Source organism: Doryrhamphus excisus, linkage group LG5 (genome assembly GCF_037039965.1).
Source record: "Doryrhamphus excisus strain RoL-2023G ecotype Guam linkage group LG5, RoL_Dexc_Guam_v1.1, whole genome shotgun sequence".
NCBI lineage: Eukaryota > Metazoa > Chordata > Actinopteri > Syngnathiformes > Syngnathidae > Doryrhamphus > Doryrhamphus excisus.
Genome location: NC_136361.1, coordinates 19,495,642 through 19,521,877, shown reverse-complemented (window position 1 = coordinate 19,521,877; position 26,236 = coordinate 19,495,642). Strand labels below are relative to the sequence as shown.

Here is a 26,236-nt window from a genome sequence, read left to right as displayed (position 1 = left end):
CAAATGGAGGGGTAGGATTTAATAAGCTTTGCTTCTTCCTACTCCTTTTGGACATGTGGAACTGTGAACTGATTATGTGATGCATTCAATTGTAATCTGGTGCATGTTCAAATGAAATAAAACCATTACCATTACCATGAAAAATAAGCAAAACCTGCAGATGCTGGATAAACTGTACTTGGAATGTTGCATGTCTTACTTTAAACTGCTTATTACAGAAGACACACAGTCCTCTGCTTTACCTACAGTATGTGTTCCATCTTCACATGGTCACAGCCATTAAATATAGCTATGTTTATGCATTAGCTTCCTTTCTGGGGGAGGCGGCTCTGCTGGAAACAGATAACAATCCTCACAGAGACTCAAGGGACAAATGATAGCAAGTCAGATGATACACCCCTGCTGCTGCTCAGGAAAGAAGGAAGTGAGGGACATTTAGGAGGAGGTGGTGGTGGTGGTGGTGGCGGATTTGAAACAGTCCACACATGTGGCTTGGATTGTAACACTGTCTGATGAAGCCAACAAGTGATTAGGAATAAAAGTGAGCAGAACTTGACACAAAAAAAGACAAAATGTTGAAATCTTTGTGATGTGATGCCAGGCTGTAAGTGGTGGATACCAAAGGGACAAAGCAGGCAAATTACCAATTAGTCAGCATAACCTCCAATTGGTTCAAAACATCGTTTAATTTCCAGTAATACATAAGAATCATTTTATTTGCAGTTCACTTTACATTTCAAGAAAGTAGTATTTATTTATTGATTACTGACAGCAGATACTGGGGTTCTGATCCAGTATTCAGTTTGAGTTCGTGCCAGAGTGATTCTAGATCAGGGGTGGGCAAACTACGGCCCGGGGGCCACATCCGGCCCGCCAAGTGTTTGAATACGGCCCGCCCAATCTTTCCAAAGTATTTCATTTAAACTCAACATACAACCTGGCATCATGGCCTGAGCCAACCTTTTGATGGTTTTATCAATTTCTTTTTGACATGGTCTGTTGTTTACAAAGTGCTCCTGAAAAAAGGGACACAAGCACATAATAATTATTATTATTATTAAATATAATTATTATATTAATGATAATTATTATATTAATTATATATAATATTATTGTTATATTTGCATATTTTACATAATAATAATATAATAAATATTATTTTAATTTTATTGTAATTATTATATTTTATTATTTTTAAAATATTTAAATATAAATATAAAATAATAAATAATAATAGCAGCAGATTGCATGACAATTTTACAGATACAATAATACCAGGTGGACTGTTACGTGTAAAATATATAGTCCGCCCCCCCCCCCTTAAATTTTGTCATATCAATGTGGCCCGCGAGTCAAAAAGTTTGCCCACCCCTGTTCTAGATTAAAGTTTAAGAAAGTCCTTTCAGAGGCCTAAGATGATGGGATCAGGACCGAAGCCACAGGATAAGCAATAGTCACCTCTGAAAAAGCCTACAGGCTGTCACTCAGATGTCAAGAGTTTATTTGGTTTCTGGCGATCATTTCAAAGGAATCTTTTTGGTGTTGTTTTATGCACCTTTTTTACTGTTTTTTTTTTTTTCTGGTTCTTGCTTTGCTTCATAAGATAGCTGGACCGATTGGCAAACTCTTTGCATAATGAAGTACGGGCGGAGTTATTTACGTCCTGTCCTGGCTACACATTGTTTACATTTTGATATTACCTGTTTTGTGTTATGAACATGAGAGATGTTTAGTTAGCAACAGATTTTGACGGTCTAATGACTACAAGGTTTGTCATACGATCAATAATGTGAATAATGTGTCGTATTATTGATCCATCCATCGTTTTCCACTTGTCCGAGGGGGTTGCACCCTAAGCTGGGAAGCCCAGACTTTGCTTTCTGTGGCTACTTCGCACAGTTCCTCTCTGCAGATCCCAAGGCTCTCAAGCAAGCTGAGAGACATAGTCTCTCCAAGTCATTATGGAGTTGAGAGACATAGTCTCTTTTTGTCCTGGGTCTTCCTGAGAACGCCTTCCTAGGGAGGCACCCAGGAGTCATCCTGACCAGATCATGTGGCTCCTCTCAATGCGGAGGAGCAGTGGTTCTACTCTGAGATTCTCCCGGATGACAGTCCTTCTCACCTTATCTCGAAGTAGAGAAAACTCATTTCCGCCTCTTGTACTTGCAACCTTGTCCTTTTGGTCGCTACTCAAGACTCATGGTCATGATCGTGGGTGAGGTTGGGAACATAGCTTCCATCTATGTGTTTTTTTGCTGTTTTATTTCCATTTAATCCTGAACTTGACAGAAGTCAAAGTTGTGTAACAGATATTCCACAGTGCAATTACGCTCTTGGATTTCAGCTATTTTTTGTGCCCATTTCTAATTTTAGACTATTCCCTCAGAAGCACTTGGAAAAGCTGCCTTTCCATGGGTTTGCCCTCAATGAATTATACATTTTCCACTATTTTATTATGGATAAAATATGAATTAGTTCACAGGGCTTTACGGGTGACCCTTGAGTCTAGTTGTATGTGGCGGCAATAGTCCTCACCTCCCTAGCATCTGATGGAACAATCCATCAGTCATGCTGGCATCCTTGTTAGTTTCCTGTCTTGACGTTGCTCATGCTTTCTCTCTCAGCAAACATACCCAAGCCTGACACGTCCGTCAGCTCATTCTAAGCGGTCATACAGCCTAATGACTTCCATTGCTGTGTTTATTGGCTTGTTACGGAGCTGTTTAACATAATTGTGGGGAATACCATACATGAACCCTGCACAGTCTCAACTGAAGCTTTACACCTTACGTTGAGACACGGAGCCCATACTGATATGTTGTTCACCCGGCCGAGTACAAACATTATTCGTTATTCTTATGTGTATGCAACTATGTGTATTCACTGCGTATGCGACCACATAATTACTTTGAACACAAACAGTGGATTCCCCACAGCTCTTCCAAACCTCTTTCTTTTCCCTCCTCCCATCCAAACCCTCCAGGATTTTATCTTCTCCGCACACAACATCTCTACACATACTTTCCATTCAGAATCAATGCCTGGTCGTGGAGAGAAATGTATATGTCAACACGAAGCCCTCAGCATTGAGCTTGACCAAATTGGTTTGGGTTTCAGGTTTGTTCTGAAAAGTGCATGTTTCTCTTGACCACAGATTGCCCCCTCCTCTCAATTTTAAAATAATAAATAGGCTTTTGGTCGTTGTTGGGAGATTTTTCTGGTATTTGGAGACTAAGTGATGGCACGTATTGTTCTGCGGAGAGGAGCAGTCAGTGCACAGTCAGCTCCCGTGGCACACTGAATGGAATGTGGTAATGGTTTTATTTCATTTGAACATGCATCAGATTACAATTGAATGCATCACATAATCAGTTCACAGTTCCACATGTCCAAAAGGAGTAGGAAGAAGCAAAGCTTATTAAATCCTACCCCTCCATCTGGTACTTTTACAATCAGTAACTGTTACATTTGTTCACTTCCTGCTTTCCTGAAATGTTTTTTTAATTTTTATTTTTATTTTTATTTTTATTTTTATTTTTATTTTTGTTTTTGTTTTTGTTTTTATTTTTATTTTTATTTTTATTTTTATTTTTATTTTTATTTTTATTTTTATTTTTATTTTTATTTTTTGTCACGTACCGAAGTACGAGGTGATATGACCATCCAATGACATAATGGGTACCATAGTAAGTGTCAATATAGTGATATATATAGCACATCATGGCTGGTTCAAGACTCTTCATCCTTGTATTTAGCAAACATCAACTGCTTGTATTGTTTCTTGAATTGGCTCATCGTTGTGCATTGTTTGGGGGTCTTACTCAATCCATTCCATAGTTTGATTCCACATACTGAAATGCTATGGCTTTTTAACGTAGTCCTAGCATATAAGTGTTTCAAATTTAGTTCTTACCTGAGTGCAACAATGATTTGAGATGGTTTGTAAACGTAATCTTAAATATTCAAACAGCAATCTTATGAAATGGTAATTTTCTCCCGAACGTGTTGTGGACTTTGAATTTGTTTCATTCTACGCGGTTCTGCTTGATTTGTGCTGATGCTGAGGAAATGTGACGGGCGTAAATGGGAAGGTTACGTCAGGCATGGCAGCCGATGTAAAATCAAAGCCAAGCAAATCTTATGAGTGACTCACTGTGGTGTCCCCCAAGGGGAGACGCCAAAAGATTACTGTATATGGGCAATTCCTGTTTTTTTTAATCATAATTCATGTTGTCTGTTTTTTCTCTCCAGTTGGAGCTGCAATCATGTTGTGTGTTCCTGCCCAATGACAGTCTTCCGTCGCCAAGCACTATCATCTTTGGTGACATCCCTGGTACTGTGAGAAGCTGGTACCACAACCAAGCATCGATGCCAGGAACCCTTGTGGTCTGCCTGCCCCAGATCAGTGTTGTCAGTGCTGGGCACAAGTACATGGAACCTTTGCAAGAACTCCCATTTGTGGTATCCAAGCCCATCTTAGAAGAAGGTAGGTTTCTGAAATGCTTTCTTTGACACTCATTGCAGCACAAGAAGATACTTTAGAAGGTATTTTAGTTATTGTTTAGCTGTATGATGTACTCGGGTTATTACCGTATCTAATTTTCTGTGTGGCGATATGAGGAAATATACTATAATATTACACTTGACTCGCTAATAGTGCTACAAAAACAGGTTAGTTAAGGTTGTAAGGTTAAAGGTCAGGATAATCAATATATCAATGTCACAAAAACACAAATATAGAAACTCTTTAGTCCTGAAATTACAATTATGAACATTTGTAATTCTAGCGTAACCTGTATGCATGTTCAAAATAAACAAAAACATTCCCATTACCATAACTTAAATACAATTTTTGGTTGAATACGAGATGCAGTACAAAACTTTTGTTTTTATTAACAATTAAAATTCTTGGTGTTGATAATGAAGTAGGATCAAAGATTGGGAGTGTACCGTCTTTTACGACCTTTTCATCACTTGGCTAACCTTTGACCGAATGCCGCTCATTTGGCATGACAAAAGATAAACAAACTTAAGTCGAGCGACTTTGAGAGATCGATGCCTGCACATGTGTCGTGCACACCTGGCAAGGTTGACATAACGTCTGACAGGACGTGTTTTTTTTTTTTTCTTCAGAATAACAAAAATAGAAATCTTCAATTACATCAGACATGTACTTTGGTCATACGAATACAGACATCAGTCTTGGTGATGTTACTGCTAGAATTGGTTTCAACAATGTTCCTACCATAAATGATCAGGTTTTAAACTTATTTAGTACTGAGTATCATACATTAGTGTCAAGATCTCTTCTACATTTAGTCTGAGGTTAGAAGATATTTAATTTTTTTCTTGAATGGCAATACCGGATTGGTATGTTAAAGAAAAAAAAAAAAGAATGAGTTCTGCAGCCCTTTTACAAGATTTATAGGTTTCTGATATTATAATATCTACATATATTTACTTAAAATGTATCATGTTTGCATCTGTTTATTTATGTTTTGTTTATGACCTTGTTTTCTTTGATATATTCCCCCACCAGGTGACGCTTTCCCGTGGACAATAACCCTGAGTCACTTCAGTGTGTACACCCTGCTGGGTCAGCAGCGTAGCCTCAGCCTCCTGGAACCGATGGGGTGCACCTCCACCCTGGCAGTCACATCCAATAAGCCACCAAACTGTTCCGAAGGAAGGCACTCCTTCGTTGTTTGTCTCCACGTTGATCTGCAGCCAGTCCGAGTCAAGTGCTCAAACCCTCAGGTCAGTTGACATTCGCCCCAAATTACTCATTGGCGTTCGGTGATTTATTTTGAAGGATCATATCGTTTTACCTGAATGCTCAAAGAAACAGTCCGTTTCCATAATATCTTTTATTTGATTTGAAATAAACTGCCGTTACCTTGTGATTGGCCATGACATGACAGTGAAAACAAAAACGTGTTGCCTCATTTGTCTTGAACCAAAATGTTTTGGTTTGTTTGACTCATCCACATTGTTGAATATAGTCTTAAAATAGTGTACTTTATTCTACCGCCTTGTTTCTATGTTGTTTCAGGGCTATAGCAGCATCTAAATGTACCATTGCACATGTTTAGTTTTTTTCTCAATTGAATTAGCTGCATTAAATTAGGTTCTCTGTAAACACTTTATTGGGGCAGCCCTTTTGGAATGGTCACACAATTTAACTTCTCAGACCGTGCCTGGGTGATCATGAGGAAAATTGGTACCAGAAACAAATGAAAGTCTGCAGTCCCGTTAGTAGGTGAAAACCTTCCCAGATATTTGAAGAGTGGCTCTGGGAAATTATCTTTTTTTTTTTTTTTTTTTTTTAATTTCTTTCAAATAGACCAACTATGTATTTGACACTGCTGATAGGTTATTGTGATAATATGCTGAGTCATTACTAGCATTTAGTAATGACATGCGGTGAAAATTCTCTTCTTTTGTAGTCTCTTTTCCTCTTTTACATTCTTTTCTCCCCTCATAATGATGAGTCAAGCCATGCCGCAGCGCTTTAAGAAGTGCTGCCAAAGTAACCCCCCCCCTTCGAGAACAAAGGAACTTCTTAGTCTTTGTTCACATTAGTGCTGCCATTTGTATTGCTGCTTTCAGTGTCAGTGCAAAAAGTTTGCATATATGCGTCACAAAAGAAATACCGCTACACATGGCAACTTAACAGGTAAATAACGCATACACAGGACAACTACTAATAGTGGACAATAATAAATAACTATGTTAAACATGTCATTTTAGCAACTTTTTTTTTTTAAAGCAAATGCCGCAAAGCTTGCTGGGAAGCTGGAAGCACTCCCAAGTGTAACACAATTAGTTCCAGGTCCAGTAACGCTGTCCGTCTCTTTGATTACCAATGTTTACTAGTGACGAGGAAAGCTAACAAGCTAAATAGTCAACAGGTTGCTCTCCAATATAGGCGCCGATATTTCGGCACACACAATCAAGGCAGAGGGGACGGTGTGGTGTCTTGGACATTCAACTCATTCATTCCCGAGGGTTGCGTGGGGTGCTGGAGTCTATCCCAGCTGTCTTCAGGCGAGAGGCGGGGTACACCCTGGACTGGTCGCCAGCCAATCACAGGGCACATATGGACAAACAACCATTCACACTCACATTCATACCTATGGACAATTTGGAGTCGCCAATTAACCTAGCATGTTTTTGGAATGTGGGAGGAAACCGGATGCACGGGGAGAACATGCAAACTCCTCACAGAGATGGCCGAGGGTGGGCATTGAACCACTCGACCGCCGTGCTGCCCACATGTGGAACTGTGAACTGATTATGTGATGCATTCAATTGTAATCTGATGCATGTTCAAATGAAATAAAACCATTACCAAAAGCATCTTTAACCAGGATAGGTTCCATCAGGTAATCAAACCCTGATAAGCTTGCGCCCTGATCTCAGATATAACACTGTACTCAAATAAAACACATGTGTATCTCTACATGTGTATGTTACGCTACCACACACACTCTCCAAAATGTCCAACTGGTTATGTATCGAGATAAATTGCGCTTGGAAAAAGAGAAAGGCGCACTAACCATCTGCACCGTGTGCTCTCTCACATCTTTCATGTGTGTTTTTATGAATGACTGCGAGAGCCTCTGTTCAGTTTCCAGGTTGTACTACCGCAGCCTAGCACTCCTCTTGATCCGCAGATGACAGGTCTTTGGAGAACGCGGCCCTCCAAGTGTTCAGCTTTTCCGTACTCATGAAATGTGGCATCTGTATTGTGAGCTCATGTAAGCATTTGTCTGTGGGCTCATCTTTGAGTGGCCACACCTGCCTGGAGCCAGACAGTAGTTGCTGGACCGCAATGGTAATGGTTTTATTTCATTTGAACATGCATCAGATTACAATTGAATGCATCACATAATCAGTTCACAGTTCCACATGTCCAAAAGGAGTAGGAAGAAGCAAAGCTTATTAAATCCTACCCCTCCATCTGGTACTTTTACAATCAGTAACTGTGACATTTGTTCACTTCCTGCTTTCCTAATATAGTTTAAGTTTTTTTAAATGTAACTACTACTCTCAAAACTTTATTATTATGAGTTGTCATAACTCAAGGATGGCAACCATCATAATTAGTGATTAAAAAAAATCCTAATGGGCAAAAATATCCCAACAGATATCGCTAATATTGCTCTCTAAATTACACAAAATACAATTTAACCTTCAAAAATATCCATGAAAAGCAACAGTCATACTACAAAAAGCAACTTTACTGTGAATTGAGCTTTTGCAATCTACGCACATAAAACGCTACGCAGACGTGACATACGTTATACGTGTCTGGTGTGAATACGGAGTTACATTAATTACATTTTTCATTCAATGAAACTGAGGATTCATCTTTTTTTTTTCCTCTCACAACATCGCCACAAATCTGTTCTCTTATTTTGCTAATTGGTTCTCATCTCTCCATCTCTTTATGGAAATATTTGGATAGCTTATTAAATCCTACCCCTCCATCTGGTACTTTTACAATCAGTAACTGTTACATTTGTTCACTTCCTGCTTTCATAATTCATTCATTCATTCATTTTCTACCGCTTTTCCTCACGAGGGTCGCGGGGGTGCTGGAGCCTATCCCAGCTGTCTTCGGGCAAGAGGCGGGGTACACCCTGGACTGGTCGCCAGCCAATCACAGGGCACATATAGACAAACAACCATTCACACTCACATTCATACCTATGGACAATTTGGAGTGGCCAATTAACCTAGCATGTTTTTGGAATGTGGGAGGAAACCGGAGTACCCGGAGAAAACCCACGCATGCACGGGGAGAACATGCAAACTCCACACAGAGATGCCCGAGGGTGGAATTGAACCCTGGTCTCCTAGCTGTGAGGTCTGCGCGCTAACCACCAGACCGCCGTGCCGCCCTGCTTTCATAATATAGTTTTTTTTAAATGTACCTACTACTCTCAAAACTTTATTATTATGAGTTGTGTTAACTCAAGGATGGCAACTGTCATAATTGGTGATAAAAAAAATCCTAATGGGCAAAAATATTTATAATATTTATATTATGGTATTATAATATTATTTATAATATATATATATTTTTATTTTATTTTTGTCACGTACCGAAGTATGAGGTGATATGACCATACAATGACATAATCGGTACCATAGTAACTGCTTCCTGCTTCCCTTTACCAGGAAAAGGGGTGGAATCATAACAATGTCAGAGAGAAGATGACAGATCTATAGATTATTATTATGATTATTAGAGTAAAGAGGAACAAATGAAATAAACATTATATAAATGTGAACAGAAGCAATTTTAACATTTTCATGATAGAAATAGTCTGATGTCAAGACTTTTCCCATTGACCACGGACCGAACCATTGTCACTCCACCATTCCCAGGCCTTTTATTCTCTACTCTGCATATTCTCCAGGTCTTGCGCTCGGTTTGTTCTCTCCTTAGTAGGTGTTTGTAGACATGTTTGAAATAAGCCATGCACTTGTAATGACTTGCGCTCCGTATCCGTGTGCTTTCTGCTTTCAAAGGACCCTCATTCGGGCCGCGGGAAGGGCTACTTTTAAAAGCAAGAGCTTAGCTTCGAAAGCGTTACTTTTTTAGAGCTCTCCACTTTTCTAAATAAATCTTTGCTGAATGCATGAATAAGTGAAAGCACCACGACCCCTGCTTTTCCCTTGTCATGTTTTCCACTCATGTTTTTGGCTTTGCTGTTGTTTAAAGTTAGGGCCTCAAGTGAAGACATGATCTATTGCCGAGAACACTTTGATGCCAAGCCTCCAATTTTTCCTTACTGTGGTGTTTTTTTTTTTTTTAGTTCAGGGGAAATTGATGAGACAAAACAAATTTCCTCTGTGGCTAATCCTGTCAGAACTGTGTTATGAAAAAAAGAAAAATTGTATCAGCATGCTGCGTCTTACAAATGATGGCACATTTAACAGATAAATACAGAATAGTCTCACAATGCCGGGTCCGAAAAAAAAAAAAAAAACAATCAGTGATAAGTTCAAGAGCCGAGGGGGGGGGGAGGGTGTATTGTGGTCCATTACTGGCTACTATTCCTTTTACTCTGTCTTCTCTTCAAGCTTTAACGAGATTTAGTGTCACATAACTACCAAACTGCCAAGCCAAATCAGTGGTAATGACTTCAACTACACGAGAACTCCCTAAAGCAGCTGTTTGAGTCAGACTTTGGCCAAAATACATTTGAATCTGCTTTTAAATGTTAAGACTTGTGGCGTGTCATGCAGATTTATCTTTTAATTCACTCAACTGCAGAAGTGGTCTGCATGTGCCGATGCATGTATTAAGCTTTGTAGACACGGTCCACTTTAGGTCCCAAAACTTCAATAAACATAAAACATATATTAACTGGCGTGAGAGAATCATAGTACAGGAAAACATGTCAATTTGATTTATTAACTGTTTCTAGTTCCAATTATTTGATTGATATACTATACTCATATTTTATATGTTTTTTTACGTTCTATTTGTCTTACTTTTTGTTTTGGTTCCTGACCAGATTCAGCTTTCGTATGAGCTCCTGCTCAACTGGACTTCTACTTGGGCTCGTCTCCAAAGGCATGGCATTTTACGTCAGACCACCAATGTCCCGGAACCCGCTACCGGTGCCACTCCATCGTCTCCGGTCCGCAGCAGTGCTGGTACAGCCCTGCCAGACACCAGCACCTATAGTCCGTCTGCAGATGTCGGATCCCCTACTGAGGTTTGTTGTGTTCATTTGGCTACAAGGTTTAAAACCAACCATCATAAAACTGGTTCAGTAATCGTGGCTTTAGTAAAGGTGTGCAGTCCTAAGATCTTTACAACTAATTAATTTAATTAATTACATCCAAATTAACACCTGCACATAATGGCCAGCCATACTACTTTTATGACCAGGGCTGGGCATTGTTTCAATTTGAATAATTCCAGTTCTAATTCAGATTCCTCGTGTCAATTCCTGTTCCTAACTATTTTTGATTCCAATTTTTTTAAGAGGCAGGATCATAAAAGATTACATGGATTAAAGGAGGGTGCTAAACAGTTCTTTTTCAACAAAATGTCTGAAATTTCCCATGAAGTTTTTATCAACTTTAGAATTTTTTTTTTATTCTCAAGGTGCATTCAAGTACACGTTAAACTCCGAAATCACAACAGCATTTTAATTTTGCACTCACTCATTCATTCATTTTCTACTGCTTATCCTCACGAGTGGAGTGTCGTGGGGGTGCTGGAGCCTATCCCAGCTGTCTTCGGGCGAGACTGGTCGCCAGCCAATCACAGGGCACATATAGACAAACAACCATTCACACTCACATTCATACCTATGGACAATTTGGATTCGCCAATTAACCTAGCATGTTTTTGGAATGTGGGAGGAAACCGGAGTACCCGGAGAAAACCCACGCATGCACGGGGAGAACATGCAAACTCCGCACAGAGATGCCCGAGGGTGGAATTGAACTCGGGTTTCCTAGCTGTGAGGCCTGCGTGCTGACCCCTCGGTCGCCGTGCAGCCCCATCTTTATTTTTCTTTTAATAAAATAAAAAAAAATGAATATTTCTGACATATTCCAAATGGTGATTAATCGTGATTAATTAATTAGACAGCTTCAACAATAAAGCGGATTAAAAATGTGAATAACTGCCAGACAAAAAGAAACGTGTGTATGGTGTGACTTTTGTGAGAGTCTGGAAGGCCAGCTGCTAATGATGGTTTAGATGAGTGTTTGTGTTATTAAGCTGTGGCAACCAGCCAGTGATTTAATGAATACCCTATGACCGCGTCAAACCTGTTAGAAACGTGTGGCCCTTTGGGATCACAGAAACACCATAATGACATCTGAGAGGCAATGATGTGAGTCGGTTTGAGCACCTATTGAAGGAAAAAAAAAAAAAAAAAAGGTTTCAAACCATATGGCAATGTGCATTTTGTGTCTGCGTTCATTTTAGAGCCATCAACATTTATCACTGTGTCATTTGTGGACTCAGTGGCGAGGATACGGTTAGCCAGTGAAGGACTTATGGTATGGTGTGTCTATAACAGAATCCCACTTGTCACTGTTTACTTAAATACAAACATTGGTAGAAGTGTTTGGTCCTGTGGGAGGTTGATGATTGAGCAAGAATGTGGGAGCTGTTTTGATAATTCTCAGCAGTTGTGGCAGCACTCTCTCCCCAAGAAGCACACCTCCTGACCCCCTTCCTGGTACTTATTCTTTAACTATATCCATACCATCGCAGAGTCACACCCCGCCCCCGTAGATAGAAACTTTGGGAAATGTCCATTTTATACCATACTAGAACATAACAAAAATTTTTTAATTTTGTATTGACAAGGTTATTTCACACACAAATGCTATTTATACATTGATATATTATACATTATTATTATTATACTAGTGGTTAGCGCGCAGACCTCACAGCTAGGAGACCAGGGTTCAATTCCACCCTCGGGCATCTCTGTGTGGAGTTTGCATGTTCTCCCTGTGCATGCGTGGGTTTTCTCCGGGTACTCCGGTTTCCTCCCACATCCCAAAAACATGCTAGGTTAATTGCCGGCTCCAAATTGTCCATAGGTATGAATGTGAGTGTGAATGGTTGTTTGTCTATATGTGCCCTGTGATTGGCTGGCAACCAGTCCAGGGTGTACCCCGCCTCTCGCCCCGCTGGGATAGGCTCCAGCATCCCCCGCGACCCCCGTGAGGAAAAAGCGGCAGAAAATGAATAATTGAATATTGATAAACCGGCTGCGCGGTGGACACACAGTCAGGAGATCAGGGAGACATTGGTTCGATTCCCCATTTGGAAAGTGTGCATGTTCTCCTTGTGCGTGGATTTTCTCCGACATTCCAACAACATGCATGCGTGTTAGGTTAATTGGCTGGCTGGCAACCAGTCCAGGGTGTACCCCGCCTCTCGCCCAAAGACAGCTGGGATAGGCTCCAGCATACCCGTGACCCTAGCGAGTATAAGCAACAGAAAATAGATAAATGGATAGATTACTGATATTTTACAGCACATCTACACTCGCAGAATGGGCCAGAAACATCTCACCTTTCCCAAAATGCTACAAAATATTTGAAATAGCCAAATTTGATGATCAAAGCAACTTGTTTTGTGGAGGTGTGTGGAGCTGGAGGCCCCCTTGATGTAGCAAGTTGCATTTAGAGGTTGACAATTTGTTTAAAACCAAACATTATCTACAGATTACGCCTGTGAAATCAGCAAAAAAATAATTATTTTTTTTATTTTTTTATTTTTTTAAATCACCCATATTTACCCCTAAACATATTTTTTCCTCCTCCCACACTGCCTGTCTTCCCTGCCTGGTGTTGTCCGACAGTGTTTGGGACCCTCTGATGAGCAAAGACAAACTCTGCAGAGAAAATAAACCTGGATTCTCAGCCTGTTTATAGCATGGCGACCTCAAAATTAAACTGTATACTTCACAATTTGGCTTATAAAGATGTGGGGGGGGGGGGGGAAATAGAATATTTGTATTTTTGCAAGTCAGGAATGTGTCAGAACCCGCCTTCAATCAGCACGTTATGGCCCTAAATGCGGGGGGGGCAGTGGTAGTTTTGTTACATAATGTAAATAAGTAACATTATTCCAAAGTTAGTTTTTTTCAAATTTATTATTAGGTTGATCTTTCTTGGTTACGTTTTCTGCGGCGGCCACTTGGGCAGTAAACTCATCACACACACACACACACACACACACACACACAGAGGGCTATTATGTTAACTCACTCAACAATTAGTCCCCAAATGGCAGTTGACATAAAAATATCTTACTGAATGAGTACTATTAATACTTGGCACACGTTATTCTCTTGCCAGTTACTGCATACTGTGAGGCGCTCCGACACATAATGACCTGGTTTGATTGCATGGAAACATATAATTACACTTTAGATAATTGATTGGAACAAATGCCAGTTATAAGGTAATTGATTGCTTCGGCCTGAGCATATCGGTCTGTTGCAAAACATTTGAAGTGAATCATAACTGGTATCATTTATGTTGTAGTGATACCACGTTACCTCCAGAGGTTTCTTTTTGGGTTTTTTTTTTTAAAAAGCTTTTTTCAACAGCTTTGCTGATATGTCTTTAATCAGATTTGGTTTGAAATCTTTATACTCTTGAGAAAGTGCTTCGACTTTTTCCGCTTAGAAGCAAATATATTTAATGGGCCACATGTTTCTCATCAGTGTCTTGTGGTCCTCATATACTGTATATTGTATACATACAAGTACTGTATACTGTACTAGGCAATATGTTTTTAAGTCAGCACAATCAAGATACATATATTTTAGGTATTTTTTTTTTATAATAGGATCATCACAGAGCCTTGTAGTCAGACACAGTGCAATTAAATTCAATTTGCAAATTAGTGTAGCGCTCTTATCCTTCCCCAACAGTGGAATGGGGACATAGTTTCCTCATCTGGATCCTCTTAAAGACACTGTAATCATCCAAGCAGCTGTGGCGTTTCTAATTGAGATTGTTGATAACCTCGCCACCAGCGACAGCCAGGCTCAATAACCATGACATAATCTGTCATTACAAGGCAGCGATGGGAGAAGCTATGGGGAAAAAAAAAAATCACGCATTTTTAAGAGCTTTAAACCACAATGTTTATTTGCAGGTCGATCACTTTCCAACCAAACAAATATGTTTGAAAAAACAGATTTACAGATTTAAGAAAGACATGGACAGACTATTCCTATTGCAGTCATCCCTATAGTGTTAGTCTGACATAGGAATACAAGCATATGGATGTTTATCATATGCGGTCACAAAATACAAATCATAATTGTGATCATTTTGGAATGTTACTTAAATTACTTGATTATTTTTCAAACAAAAACCCATAAAACTTCTTGTCCCTCCTCCTCTTCTTCCCAGGGTGACTCGGTACCAGCAGGTGATGACGGTCCCTTTGCCGACACAGTGACCCTGGAGCAGAAAACTAGCAGCATCGGTGGCACTAGTGGGAAGGTCAGCCTTTGGATGCAGTGGATGTTACCCAAGATTATTGTGAAACTGTTTGCTCCTGACCCAACAACAAAAAAGACAGGTATGTGTTTCTCAAATTAATACGCTACCGCTCAAAAGTTTGGGATCACTTGGAAATTTTTTTTGGCCAGTCTTGGCAATCCTGCCAGTCCAGCATCCTGAAGTCGCCGCTTCACTGTTGATACTGACACTGGTGTTTGACTGGTACTGTTTAGTGCAGCTGCCAGGTAACGACCTGTGAGGCGCTCTCAGGTATTTGTCTTCTTGCACAGTTGTGCATCGTTTTTATGTCCTTGTTAGACCCAGTTTGTGCTGCTCTCTGAAGGGAGTAGTTAACAACATGGTAAGAGATTTTAGTTTAGATTTTTAGATGGGTTTTCTAATAATCTATTATCTTTATAAAATGATGAACTTGGATTAGCAGCCATACCAGGAGATTGATGCAGAGGACTGACAGTTGTTGATAGTAGGCCTCTATACAAAAATGTAGATCGTTCTTTGAAAATCATTCATTCATTCATTTTCTACCGCTTTTTTCCTCACGAGGGGTGCTGGAGCCTATCCCAGCTGTCTTCGGGCGAGAGGCGGGGTACACCCTGCCAGCCAATCACAGGGCACATATAGACAAACAACCATTCACACTCACATTCATACCTATGGACAATTTGGAGTGGCCAATTAACCTAGCATGTTTTTGGAATGTGGGAGGAAACCGGAGTACCCGGAGAAAACCCACACATGCACGGGGAGAACATGGAAACTCCACACAGAGATGGCCGAGGTCTCCTAATTGAACCCTGGTCTCCTAGCTGTGAGGTCTGCGCGCTAACCACTAGACCGCCGCGCCGCCCTGAAAATCATATGATTCAATTTAATTGTTTGTGAAATGCATGAAAATGAGTTTTTCTTTGGAAAACAAAGAAATTTGCAAGTGATCCCAAACTTTTGAGCGGTAGTTTATGTCATTTTGTATTAAAGTCAATTTTTGCATGTATCGGGTTTTGCATGATTAGTATTTTTTCGTCCAAAAATTTCTCCCAAATCCTCAGTACGGATTTGGGAGCATGCATACACTATGTAGCACTTTTAGCGCAGGAGGAACTTTGGTTGTGTGCGGGGCTGCGTTGGGCTACATATGATGTGTGATGCGTGTGCCCTCCGCAACCATTTCTGACTTTGTGAGCACGCACACGGTGGGTGTAAGTCAGTTCACTGCGATGAATACACTGAATAAAGATTGATGTCTTAAAATTGAACTGTTGAAGGCCAAGAGGAGGTTAGCAGCTGCGGAGAAAGAAGATTAATGGAACTGTGCCGTGTCCCGTTCAAATTTATTGTGGCGATGAAAGGCTTAATTTACGTTTGAGTGCGTGTTTGTAATATTGCACATCTTCCCACCAGATCTCAAAATGAACAATCTATTAAATTTTGAAAATTGCATTTTTTCACCTTACTGAGAGGCATTCACTCCAAAAAAAAAAAAACACACCACGTGGGGACAACAATGCCATGCCTCAGTATTGGCTTTCATACTAATATACCAATATTGTCCAGCACTTTATTTACCCATATTTTTAAATTTACATTCAAAGTGTGAAACTGGGAAATAATATGTGTGTTCATACTGAGTTAGCAAACATATTGTGTGGATAGCATCATCAATATAAACACTGATACCGATGTGAACCGATCAAATCCGTTCGAACAATTGCTTGTTAATTTAATTTAATAAACAGCCAAGATATCGACCTGTTTTTTTTATGAAAGGTATCCTTTAATTACTTCTGTTGGGAATGCGCTGACTACTAACTTTGGATGTTTTTTTGTTTTTTTTTCCACACAGTATCCTCAATAAAGCTGACTAGCCTTGTTTTTCCAATGTTAAGAAGCCATTAAGAACCACTGTTTCTCCAAATCACCACATCTGTGACTGTGGGACTTTTTCAGTGGAAACAATGACAACGATCAGCTAAGCTCCCAGGCTTGCTTCATAATCAGTTCACGTAATCGGTTTGTAGCGAATGAAACATATTTTCCCCGGCGGTGTGTAGTTGAATTTTCACACAAGGTGCAGTGAGGAATGCATACGGTATCCATTTACTGTATATAAATACATATTTTGTGAGCAATTAGTATTTTGTGACATGCACAATCCTCATTTTGGCAAGCTGAGGTTTTATAATTGAGTAATTTATTACATAAAAGTGTGACACAATAACGAGCCCCTCCCATCATTAACAGTGTTCCAGTCTCAGGATTAATGTGCAGCCAATTTGCAGGTCATACTTCCATACTTCCAAGCATGTTTCTTCTTTTTCAACAGAAATCTGCATGGTCAGTGAACTGGAGGACCTGAGCGCCTCAGTCGATATCCAGGATGTCTACACGAAGATCAAATGTAAAGTCGTCAGTTTCAACATTGACCACTACAGACACAGGTGGAGTATTTGTCTATCTGTTGTGCTCATATACTTTATCAATACGTCCATCATTTATGTGTGAGCATATCCATGGGGGAAAAGCAACAATCACCACTTAACACCCAAGTCATAAATCACAACACACTCTCTCACACAAACACTTTACCGCCAACAACAATTTCGAGTTACCATTCACCTCCATAAGGGGGATTTTTGTGATTATCACCCCAGCGTCATCTTCTTTCCAGACAGCTATAGACCAAAAAAAAAAAAAAAAAAAACCTGGATGGACGATTTGACTCTTCTTTGGGCTGGCCCAAGTCTGACTCACAGAGCAGAGAAGTTCACTTAGTCCATCCGTCATTTTATTTGCGCCTGTGGTGTCTGAATTGATTCATAGAAACATTAACACATTGGAGGAAAACTGCTGGGCACCGTTCCAAGACATCCTAGTATATAGAAATCCTGCAACTTCCATTTGAAATACTACGACTGAATGACAGTTGCTGTATTTACTGTTGTTTTTCTGTATGAATGTATGTATGTTTTTTTTTTTTGCAGTCTTATTTTTTTTTTTTTTGTGTACGTGCCTGAGGTCCACTTAGCAGGAGGCAATTCCCTCCACCTCATTCTGAGAAGATAACGAACCAAGCTTCTTGGATCCCGAAGCCCATAATGTGTTTGTGTGTGTTTCCAGCTCTCTGTGCTTACATGCCTGTGTAAATATGTTCTTGGCTTTAAGTGCCTCTTTCTCTCATCGAGCCAGACAGTGAAGTGGGGATGGAACCTCCTTGCCTTGAGTCCACATGGAACCCTGTCATTGGCAATGATTGCTTGAACCACAGAAATGATAACAGAAAAGGATTTTTTTTATTTGCCAGATTTTGAAATTACCTTCGCTTGTTTCCAAGGCGTAAGTTATAGTCTTGAGTTACTGGTCGGAGGGCGATTGGCTTGGTCTTGAACCTGAACATGGGATTCTTGAAGACCTCCCTGGCCTTTACTGTGGGCATTTGACTTTGGAATTAGTACATACATTTTCCTATCTCTACAGGAGTGTGCATAATTGCCACAAAGACTGGGTCAATCTTGATCATTTAATAAGTTTCCCAATAAGATAATGAATACATTTAATGTACATTTATTAGAGCAATTTAAACTGACCAACAGTTTGATATTTCTGCACAAACCCCAGTTGGATGAAATTGTTGCAGAGATGCATGTCTCTATTTGTATGGTCTGATTCTGTGTGGTATTTAAAGCAATATATTTTTTTATAATCTGTATAATAAATACATAAAATTTAAAATAGAAATGATTTAACCTCGACAAAAAATGTTTCATCTGACTCTTGATGTCTCACTGCTGGGGGAAAAAAATGCAGTTAGGTCATGCTAGTGTCAAAGGTACATATATCACTGACACTTAGATTTTTATCAAACATTGAGAACAACAAGGGAGTGGAGAAGGTACTGAGGATGATAAAGAGCTCCCTCGTGATATAGCAAAAGGTTGGTGTAGGTTTGGGAATCTTCCCATAATGAGGCAGAGAATAGGAATTTAAGGGAAAATAAAAGAAATGTTAAAGGGTGACCATGTTTTGATTACCGAAAACCAGGACACTCATCCTGGCAATGAGATGTCCAAACGATACTGGAAGCTTACTCAGAGATGCCTGATGATTTCAATACAGGCAATAACATCAGGCAGGCCACCTCAATGCTATTTTCTAAAGCGTTCTGCAGGCCAAATGGAATTGGAGCCCAGGCTGGATTTGGCATTGTTCGATTTTTGAAAGCGAACGGTAAATTTGTAAAAAATTACATTTATATTTCATGGCACCAGCCATGATGAGCCTGCTCTCTACAGTTCATGGCAATGTGCAAAACAGATCGTTTTACAGTGGTTATAGTGAATATTACAGACTTACGGATACTGTGAACATCCAGCAGCAACGCAACATTTTGGCATGACTACTATTTTGATGGAAAATATACTGAAACCAGTTGATGATATACTCCGAGAAGTGTTTGTTTACTCTGCCTTAGCTGCCTTAGAGGTGTTTTACCTTGATGATGTCACTTCCAGAAATGAGGCTGAGCTGCAAGCTCGTTCATAATGGCTGGTGTCATGAACTATAAGTATAGTATTTGAAAATATACCATTTACTTTCGAAAATCAATTTTACAAACAATATAGATAGATAGATAGACTTTCTTTATTGTCATTGCACAATAACACAGCTGTGAAATTGCCATTGAAATGTTGCCTGGCTCCTGTATAATAATAAATAATAATGTGAAGAATAAATAGATGACATCAAATATGAATAGCATATATATAGCAACATATTTGCAATATATAGCATACATGTTGTAAGCAAAGTTGACGAATCATGTCAGGGACCCTTTAAAGTGACATGCACACTAATGCTATGTACAAAAAAAAAAACGTAGGAATTTCCAGAGACATCAATACTTCAATCAATGTTCACTCATACAAAACGACAAGAACAAAATGCCACAATCATGAACAGAAAGGCAATGATGTGGCATAAATATATCAACTTAATGTTCCTTTCTGAAATACAGATACACCAAAAGGAGATTGACTGACAAAGTTATGGCTGATTTCTTCCAGCTGCTCAACAAATTATTTGAAGACAGATGAGATGTTCTATTGAGGAGAAATTCCTTAGGAATCGATGTGTATTCGTCAAACTCACTGACATTAGAAGCAGGTAGTCCCCATAGTGACATAGACGTGAGAGAAATAATCCAGATGGTTTTGATATTATTTCCATATCTTCCAATATGTCTCCAGCCTCCAATCATCTGGTACCCGAGCCAATTCCCTACAGACCGGAGTCAAAATCAGACCGTGTGGTCCGTATAGAAGAATTCCGACAGCTGAACCCAAATAGAAACTAATTATTTAATCTTATCATGATTTTTTTTTTTTTTTTTTACAGATGCTGTGTTTCTGTTTACCGCAATAATTTGATTCCAATGCCAGAATGTATATTTGGGTTTCATGTTCTTTATCTTTAGATTTCCAATTCAAATACTGTCTCTTTTAATTCTTTGAAGAATTGTTTACAAAATTCTATCCTACGTGCAATTATACATTGTATATACATTGTATAAACAGCCCATACTGCTTGAGGACCAGCCAGTGGTTTACGGATCCCAAAGCTAGTTTCTAAATGATGTCATTAGAGACATGAGCAGACTGTGTCGCCGTAGAATAATAATAATCCTCGATGCCTATTTAAACATGGCCTTGTGTTTGTCTCCAGGCCAGGTCAAGGCTGGCACTCGGGACTTTATGAAGGACTCCTTCTGAACTGCAAAGATACAGCCGTGGTGAGGCCTCTGCCTGTCCCACAGCAAGCCAGCATTCGGCCTCCTTATACTTCTTTAAAGATGGGGGTCTATATATCTCCAAATGCTGGACAGACAGGAAAAAAAAAAAAAAAAAAATCTGGCAGTGACTCAGGGTGTTCAGACATATTTTGTTGAGATACACCCTAACAAATTGGATCAAGTCAGAACAGTCTGACAAGAAATAAGCTATCGCATCTCCCTGTCTCTCCAGTGGTTTGAAATAGCTTCATAATCAAATTCCTGAAATCTGGTGGCATCGTCTTCCATCTTCTTGTTGATTCACTCTTACACTGGGAGATGTTCTTATACTGGTCTCTAATTATAGGTTATCACATGGTTTGTCTGGTATCAGGCCAGGTATCATGCCTTCGGTCGAGGGCTGATACTGACACGCGGGGGCCTGATACCAGACAAATCATGTGATGATCTTATTATCAAATACTATTTAATCATGAGCTTATTATCACGTACTATTTAATCAAAAGACCATTTTGTTTCCAGAAAATGTTCAGTTTATTACATGTATTACAGTAAACCTCGGATATATCAGACTCGGATATATCGGAAATTTGCTCACAACGGACAGATAAAAAAGAACCAATTTTTCTGTAATGCATTTCCAATAAAAATTCATTGCATATATCGGATTTTTTATAACGGATTTTGCCTATTTCGGACAAAATCTCCAGTCCCGTTCCAATTTCCCTCGCATATATCGGATGGCCGCATTGTGTCTTTCTCCTGGCTCCAGATTTAGGACAAATATAAAAGTGAGTGACGTCAATAATACTAGCACAGCAGTGAATGAGATCTTAACCTCACTATTGGAAATAACGTAGGCCTGACGGGCGTAACAGGGCCTAGCTTAATTAACAATTTGTTATGCTCAGAGTCCAATAAAGTTAAATTCTCATTACCTTACGTCTCTTTTCATTGCCCAGTCCAGGTACATTGGAAACATAGTCAAGGAAGTGCCTTTTTATAACGGATAAAATCCGATTTACGCATATATCGGATTTATATCCGGTATATGTAAAATGGATTTCGCTTATATCGGACAAAACCAGTGGGAACAATTGAATCCGATATATCCGAGGTTTACTGTATATCTAAACAGTCTTATCTTATAAATGTCCGACAATTAAAGTTCCATTAATCAAGTTTGGGTTTTTTTGGTGACTGGAGAAGCACTAGGCACTAAGCACTCGTGCGCTGTTCTCTGATTGGTTGTTTCACGGGCACGATACCAGAGCAGCGCGCTCTGACTGGACAGCTACAGGGGCTGATACCGGACATGGTTAAACTTTATATTTTATCAGTAGTACTACCCTGGGCTTTGACACAGTATCATTTCGGCCTTTTCCCGTATCACTCATGGGCGGTTTCTATTAATACTGTAGTATGTGATAATGCTCAATATCAATAATATATCATCAGCAATACATATGAACTATTGTCATATCGATCGTATAAGACCATTGCACAATATTTGAGGTGATTCATGCTGGCGCTGCTTCCTTTGGTTGGACTGATTAACTCTTTGCTTTCCCTCCCCAATTATCTAAGGATCCACTTGAATCTAATGAACTTCATTGTTGCCGCCATCACGTCTGTGATTTTTTTTTATTTTTTATTTACTGCTTTTCATTCTGGAAACACGCACTTATGTTTCCTGCATCTGCTGTCTCTATCCCTTTTGTGCACCTATTGTCTCTTTCCTCACCTCCAGTATGGAGGAGGGTGTTGGAAGCAGCTGTGGAGGAGTGGTCCTCTCTTGCACTGACAAGCTGAACAGACGCACTGTGTTGGTTCGACCAGTCAGCAAGCAAGATTCTTTCAGCCACATCTCTGGCCTTTTCCCTCCTGTAAGAATATGTCTCTTCTTCTGTGGAGCTGCCTCTGCTATACCCCCCCATCAGTAGTGGCTGAAAAAGGTTGTGTGCATTGCTCAGAGATACATTTTGGCAAACATGTTTACTGTAAATCTGTACCTGTTATGAATTATAACACTTATAATAAAGCCAGTCCAAAAAGGGATGTAACTCTCAAGATGATGTGACGCTCTGAGGAATGTACTTACAACCTGAGAGTTGGCTTCAATTATTGCAGGACCTTTTTCCCAAGGGGCACATAATTGTATGCTTCAAGCTGTTTTTCAATTACACAGTGATTTATGAGTGGTTTCACGGATGCTCAGTCCACTTTAACTGAATGTTTTGGAAGACTATTCCAGAGTCTCTTAGAATTTTTTTTTTTTTAGCCCTGTCACAACTGTAAGATTTGTAAGAAATATATTTACACTACCGCTCAAAAGTTTGGGATCACTTGGAAATTGCAATCCTGCCATAAAGTCCAGCATCCTGAAGTCGCCGCTTCACTGTTGATACTGACACTGGTGTTTGACGAGTACTACTTAGTGTAGCTGCCAGGTGACAACCTGTGCATCGTTTTTCTGTCCTTGTTAGACCCAGTTTTTGCTGCTCTCTGAAGGGAGTAGTTAAAAGCATGGTAAGATATTTTAATTTTAATTTTTTGATTTTTCGATGGGTTTTCTAATGATCTATTATCTTTATAAAATGATTATCTTGGATTAGCTGCCATACCAGGAGATTGATGCAGAGGACTGACAGTTGTTGATAGTAGGCCTCTATGCAAAAATGTACATTATTCTTTGAAAATGATCCGATTAACTTTGTTTGTGAAATAGATTTTTTTTTTCTGAAATGCATGAAAATGTGTTTTTCTTTGGAAAACAAAGAAATTTGCAAGTGATCCCAAACTTTTGAGCGGTCGTGTATATATTCATCTTTTAGCGCTGTCGTCATTAATAGGTCTTTGAAATGACCTAGCCAGACTTTTGTTTGTTTGCTGATCTTAATCAGACTTAATCATAATCAGCTTTTTTGGGGGGGTATCAGTAGCCTGGCAAGGTTAAGGTTGCCCAATCCAACAACTTAATGCTCAGCATTTCTGTAAGAATTAATTTTGAACAGTAAGTAAGTTACACATCATAGCCATTTAACACTATGTACTTTTTGTTGTTGTTGGTTTTAGTTCATGTATTTTTCCTTAGACACCTGTCACGGTAATAATTATTTTCCTTTCTCATCACCGGCCAGACAGCAGCCAAGGTGTTGGAAGGCTCTCACCAGCAGCATGGATTTTTGTCCATTACCTACACACAGGCAGTCACGAAAAACGTTCGTCATAAACTCACCACACGGCCTGAACGGCCAACACGCAGCAACGCGACCTCGACCAGTCAGCGGGTTACTGCTGATCCACTCGCAGACGGTTCACCTCAGTACCTGAGAGAAATCCTTCTGACAGCCCAGCCCTTTGATGTTGTCCTCTCATGTCCTTTATTAACCACCATAGCTGGAATATTTCAGGTAAGGATTATGTGATTCATTATCAAGGTGCCATTCAAATTCTGTTGACAAAAACTCAATTTGAACTGTTTTTTCAGACAACAGTACCAAGGCGCTACAAAGACCGTGGGAAGTCGGCAGGTCAGCCTATGAGAAGCCACACACTGACGTCTCGGTGTTTGCCTCTCATTTACATCAACACCAGCTTGATCAGGGTCTTCTGTCCAGGGGCACCAGACAGAACAGGTAAAACTGCTCTGTCAATCATATCTATTTAAGTTGTATAAGTTGTAATACCGCAAGAATCAACCACTGTTATTTGTGTGTAAGATGATCTGCATGCAAGCAAAGAAGACACGTTGGTACTGAAGTTGGGTTCCGTCAGCATGGCTCCTCAGGCTGATAACACTCTTACTCGCACAGTGCTACGCAAAGACCTCTACCAGTAAGATCAATTGAAATTTTTCGAAGTCAATTATGTGCCTGGTTATGAAATATGAAAAGTCAGCATTTCATTGTGTGTCAATGCAAAAAAACAAACAAAAAAAGCAATGTTTTTGATTCTGCTATTTAATGCACAGTTTAATATTGTTGAGTCCTCCACTTTTGGGTATGGATTAGTTCAATATTCAATCAAAGTGTTGTGCTATATGATTGTGATATGGACTACGATCATCAAAGTCCAGCAAATTATCCAAATTCTGGTTGGTCAATTGAAGTATTTTGTTTATGCAACAGATTTGAAACTGCATAGGATAATACATATTTGGTGTCATGAGTCTTTCCCACTTAACAGTTAAGCTGCATCAGCAATGACATCTTTAGGGTAAACACGTCTGCCAGCTAAAACAAAAGACTCATATGGTTCAAAGCTGCTCGGCTAGGAAAATCTAAACTTCTAAGGGGAATATCTCGGCACAAAACATGTTTCCCTGCTATAGGCCGTGCGGAGGATCTGGATTGTGTCATAGCTGCCTGGAAACCATCGCCTCACATTGTGTCTGTGAGAAAAGCATTTGTTTGAATGGGCAGATATGGCGCTGGCAAACATATGTAATGAGGGAGGGATAAAAGTGATGCCTAATGCATTGTGCAGCTGCAAGTGAGATGTGTGCTGACGCACGATGTAATGTGGAGAGGGGAAAAAAGGAAGGAGGACAACACTTGCTTCAACCAGCGGGAATGTCCTGAAAGGGCAGAATGCATGTAGCAGGCGGTTGGAGGTGGTCCTGGCCACCTGGCCAAGGGGTATGCCTGACAACCGAAAACACAGAGAGGAGGACATGCATTGATACGGGACATTATTCTGAAATGGAAAAAAAAAATGAAGTAATGTGATGGTACACCAATGGCACAATGCCGGATGTTTGCTACTGTACCATTGTAATTAATACTACACCTTAGCTTTGAAAGGAGGAAATGAACATACAGTATCTGTTGTGTCGTGAACGTCGATGGCAACATGGAGAAGGAGTAGATACTGTAAGCCTCTTGTTTCAGCCTACTCCTTTTAAGCTTCAGTGCTGTCTATGATGTGATTTGATCGTAAATTGACTGTCAGTTGCTCAGTGAAGTAGACATTTTTCATTCTGCCAATAGAAACTGAGTTGCAGTCACTCATGATCAGTATCGAAAAAAATGTATAGAGCTTGGCCTTTTGAAGTTAAGATACATTCCGGAACCTTCAGCGCCACTTACACGAATTTCAAATAGGGGTGGGCAAACTACGGTCCGGGGGCCGCATGCGGCCCACCAAGTGTTTGAATCCCGCCCGCCAGTTTCTTTGTAAGTATTTCAACTTTTAACATACAAGCTGGCAACATGACTTACAAGTCGGATTAAAAAAAAAAAAAACATTTTAAAAAATCTGTAAAATTCAATTTTCGTAATTTGATGTGGTGGGCTGCATGGTGGTTGAGTGGTTAGCGCGTAGACCTCACAGCTAGGAGACCAGGGTTCAATTCCACCCTCGGCCATCTCTGTGTGGAGTTTGCATGTTCTCCCCGTGCATGTGTGGATTTTC

The 26,236-nt window shown here is 39.8% G+C and overlaps 1 protein-coding gene across 7 annotated transcripts in view; it reads left to right on the top strand.

Annotated features, from left to right (window-relative positions):
- The window catches only part of vps13b (vacuolar protein sorting 13 homolog B), a 266,755-nt gene that overhangs the window by 110,338 nt on the left and 130,181 nt on the right, over positions 1–26,236 (top strand). For 4 of the 7 annotated variants that reach the window (XR_013627420.1, XM_058053559.2, XM_058053556.2 and 1 more), the window contains 9 exons: positions 4,252–4,486; positions 5,540–5,757; positions 10,533–10,736; positions 14,926–15,097; positions 17,360–17,474; positions 22,572–22,707; positions 23,962–24,234; positions 24,312–24,459; positions 24,544–24,658. Coding sequence is in view for 4 of the 7 variants with exons in the window: in XM_058053559.2 (XP_057909542.2) it covers positions 4,252–4,486; positions 5,540–5,757; positions 10,533–10,736; positions 14,926–15,097; positions 17,360–17,474; positions 22,572–22,707; positions 23,962–24,234; positions 24,312–24,459; positions 24,544–24,658 (1,616 nt within the window). In the remaining 3 variants the exon portion in view is untranslated. Of the gene's footprint in view, positions 1–4,251; positions 4,487–5,539; positions 5,758–10,532; positions 10,737–14,925; positions 15,098–17,359; positions 17,475–20,754; positions 20,822–22,571; positions 22,708–23,961; positions 24,235–24,311; positions 24,460–24,543; positions 24,659–26,236 lie in introns of those variants that run through there. The other 3 variants (XM_058053558.2, XR_009119934.2, XR_009119933.2) reach the window with 3 other exon arrangements.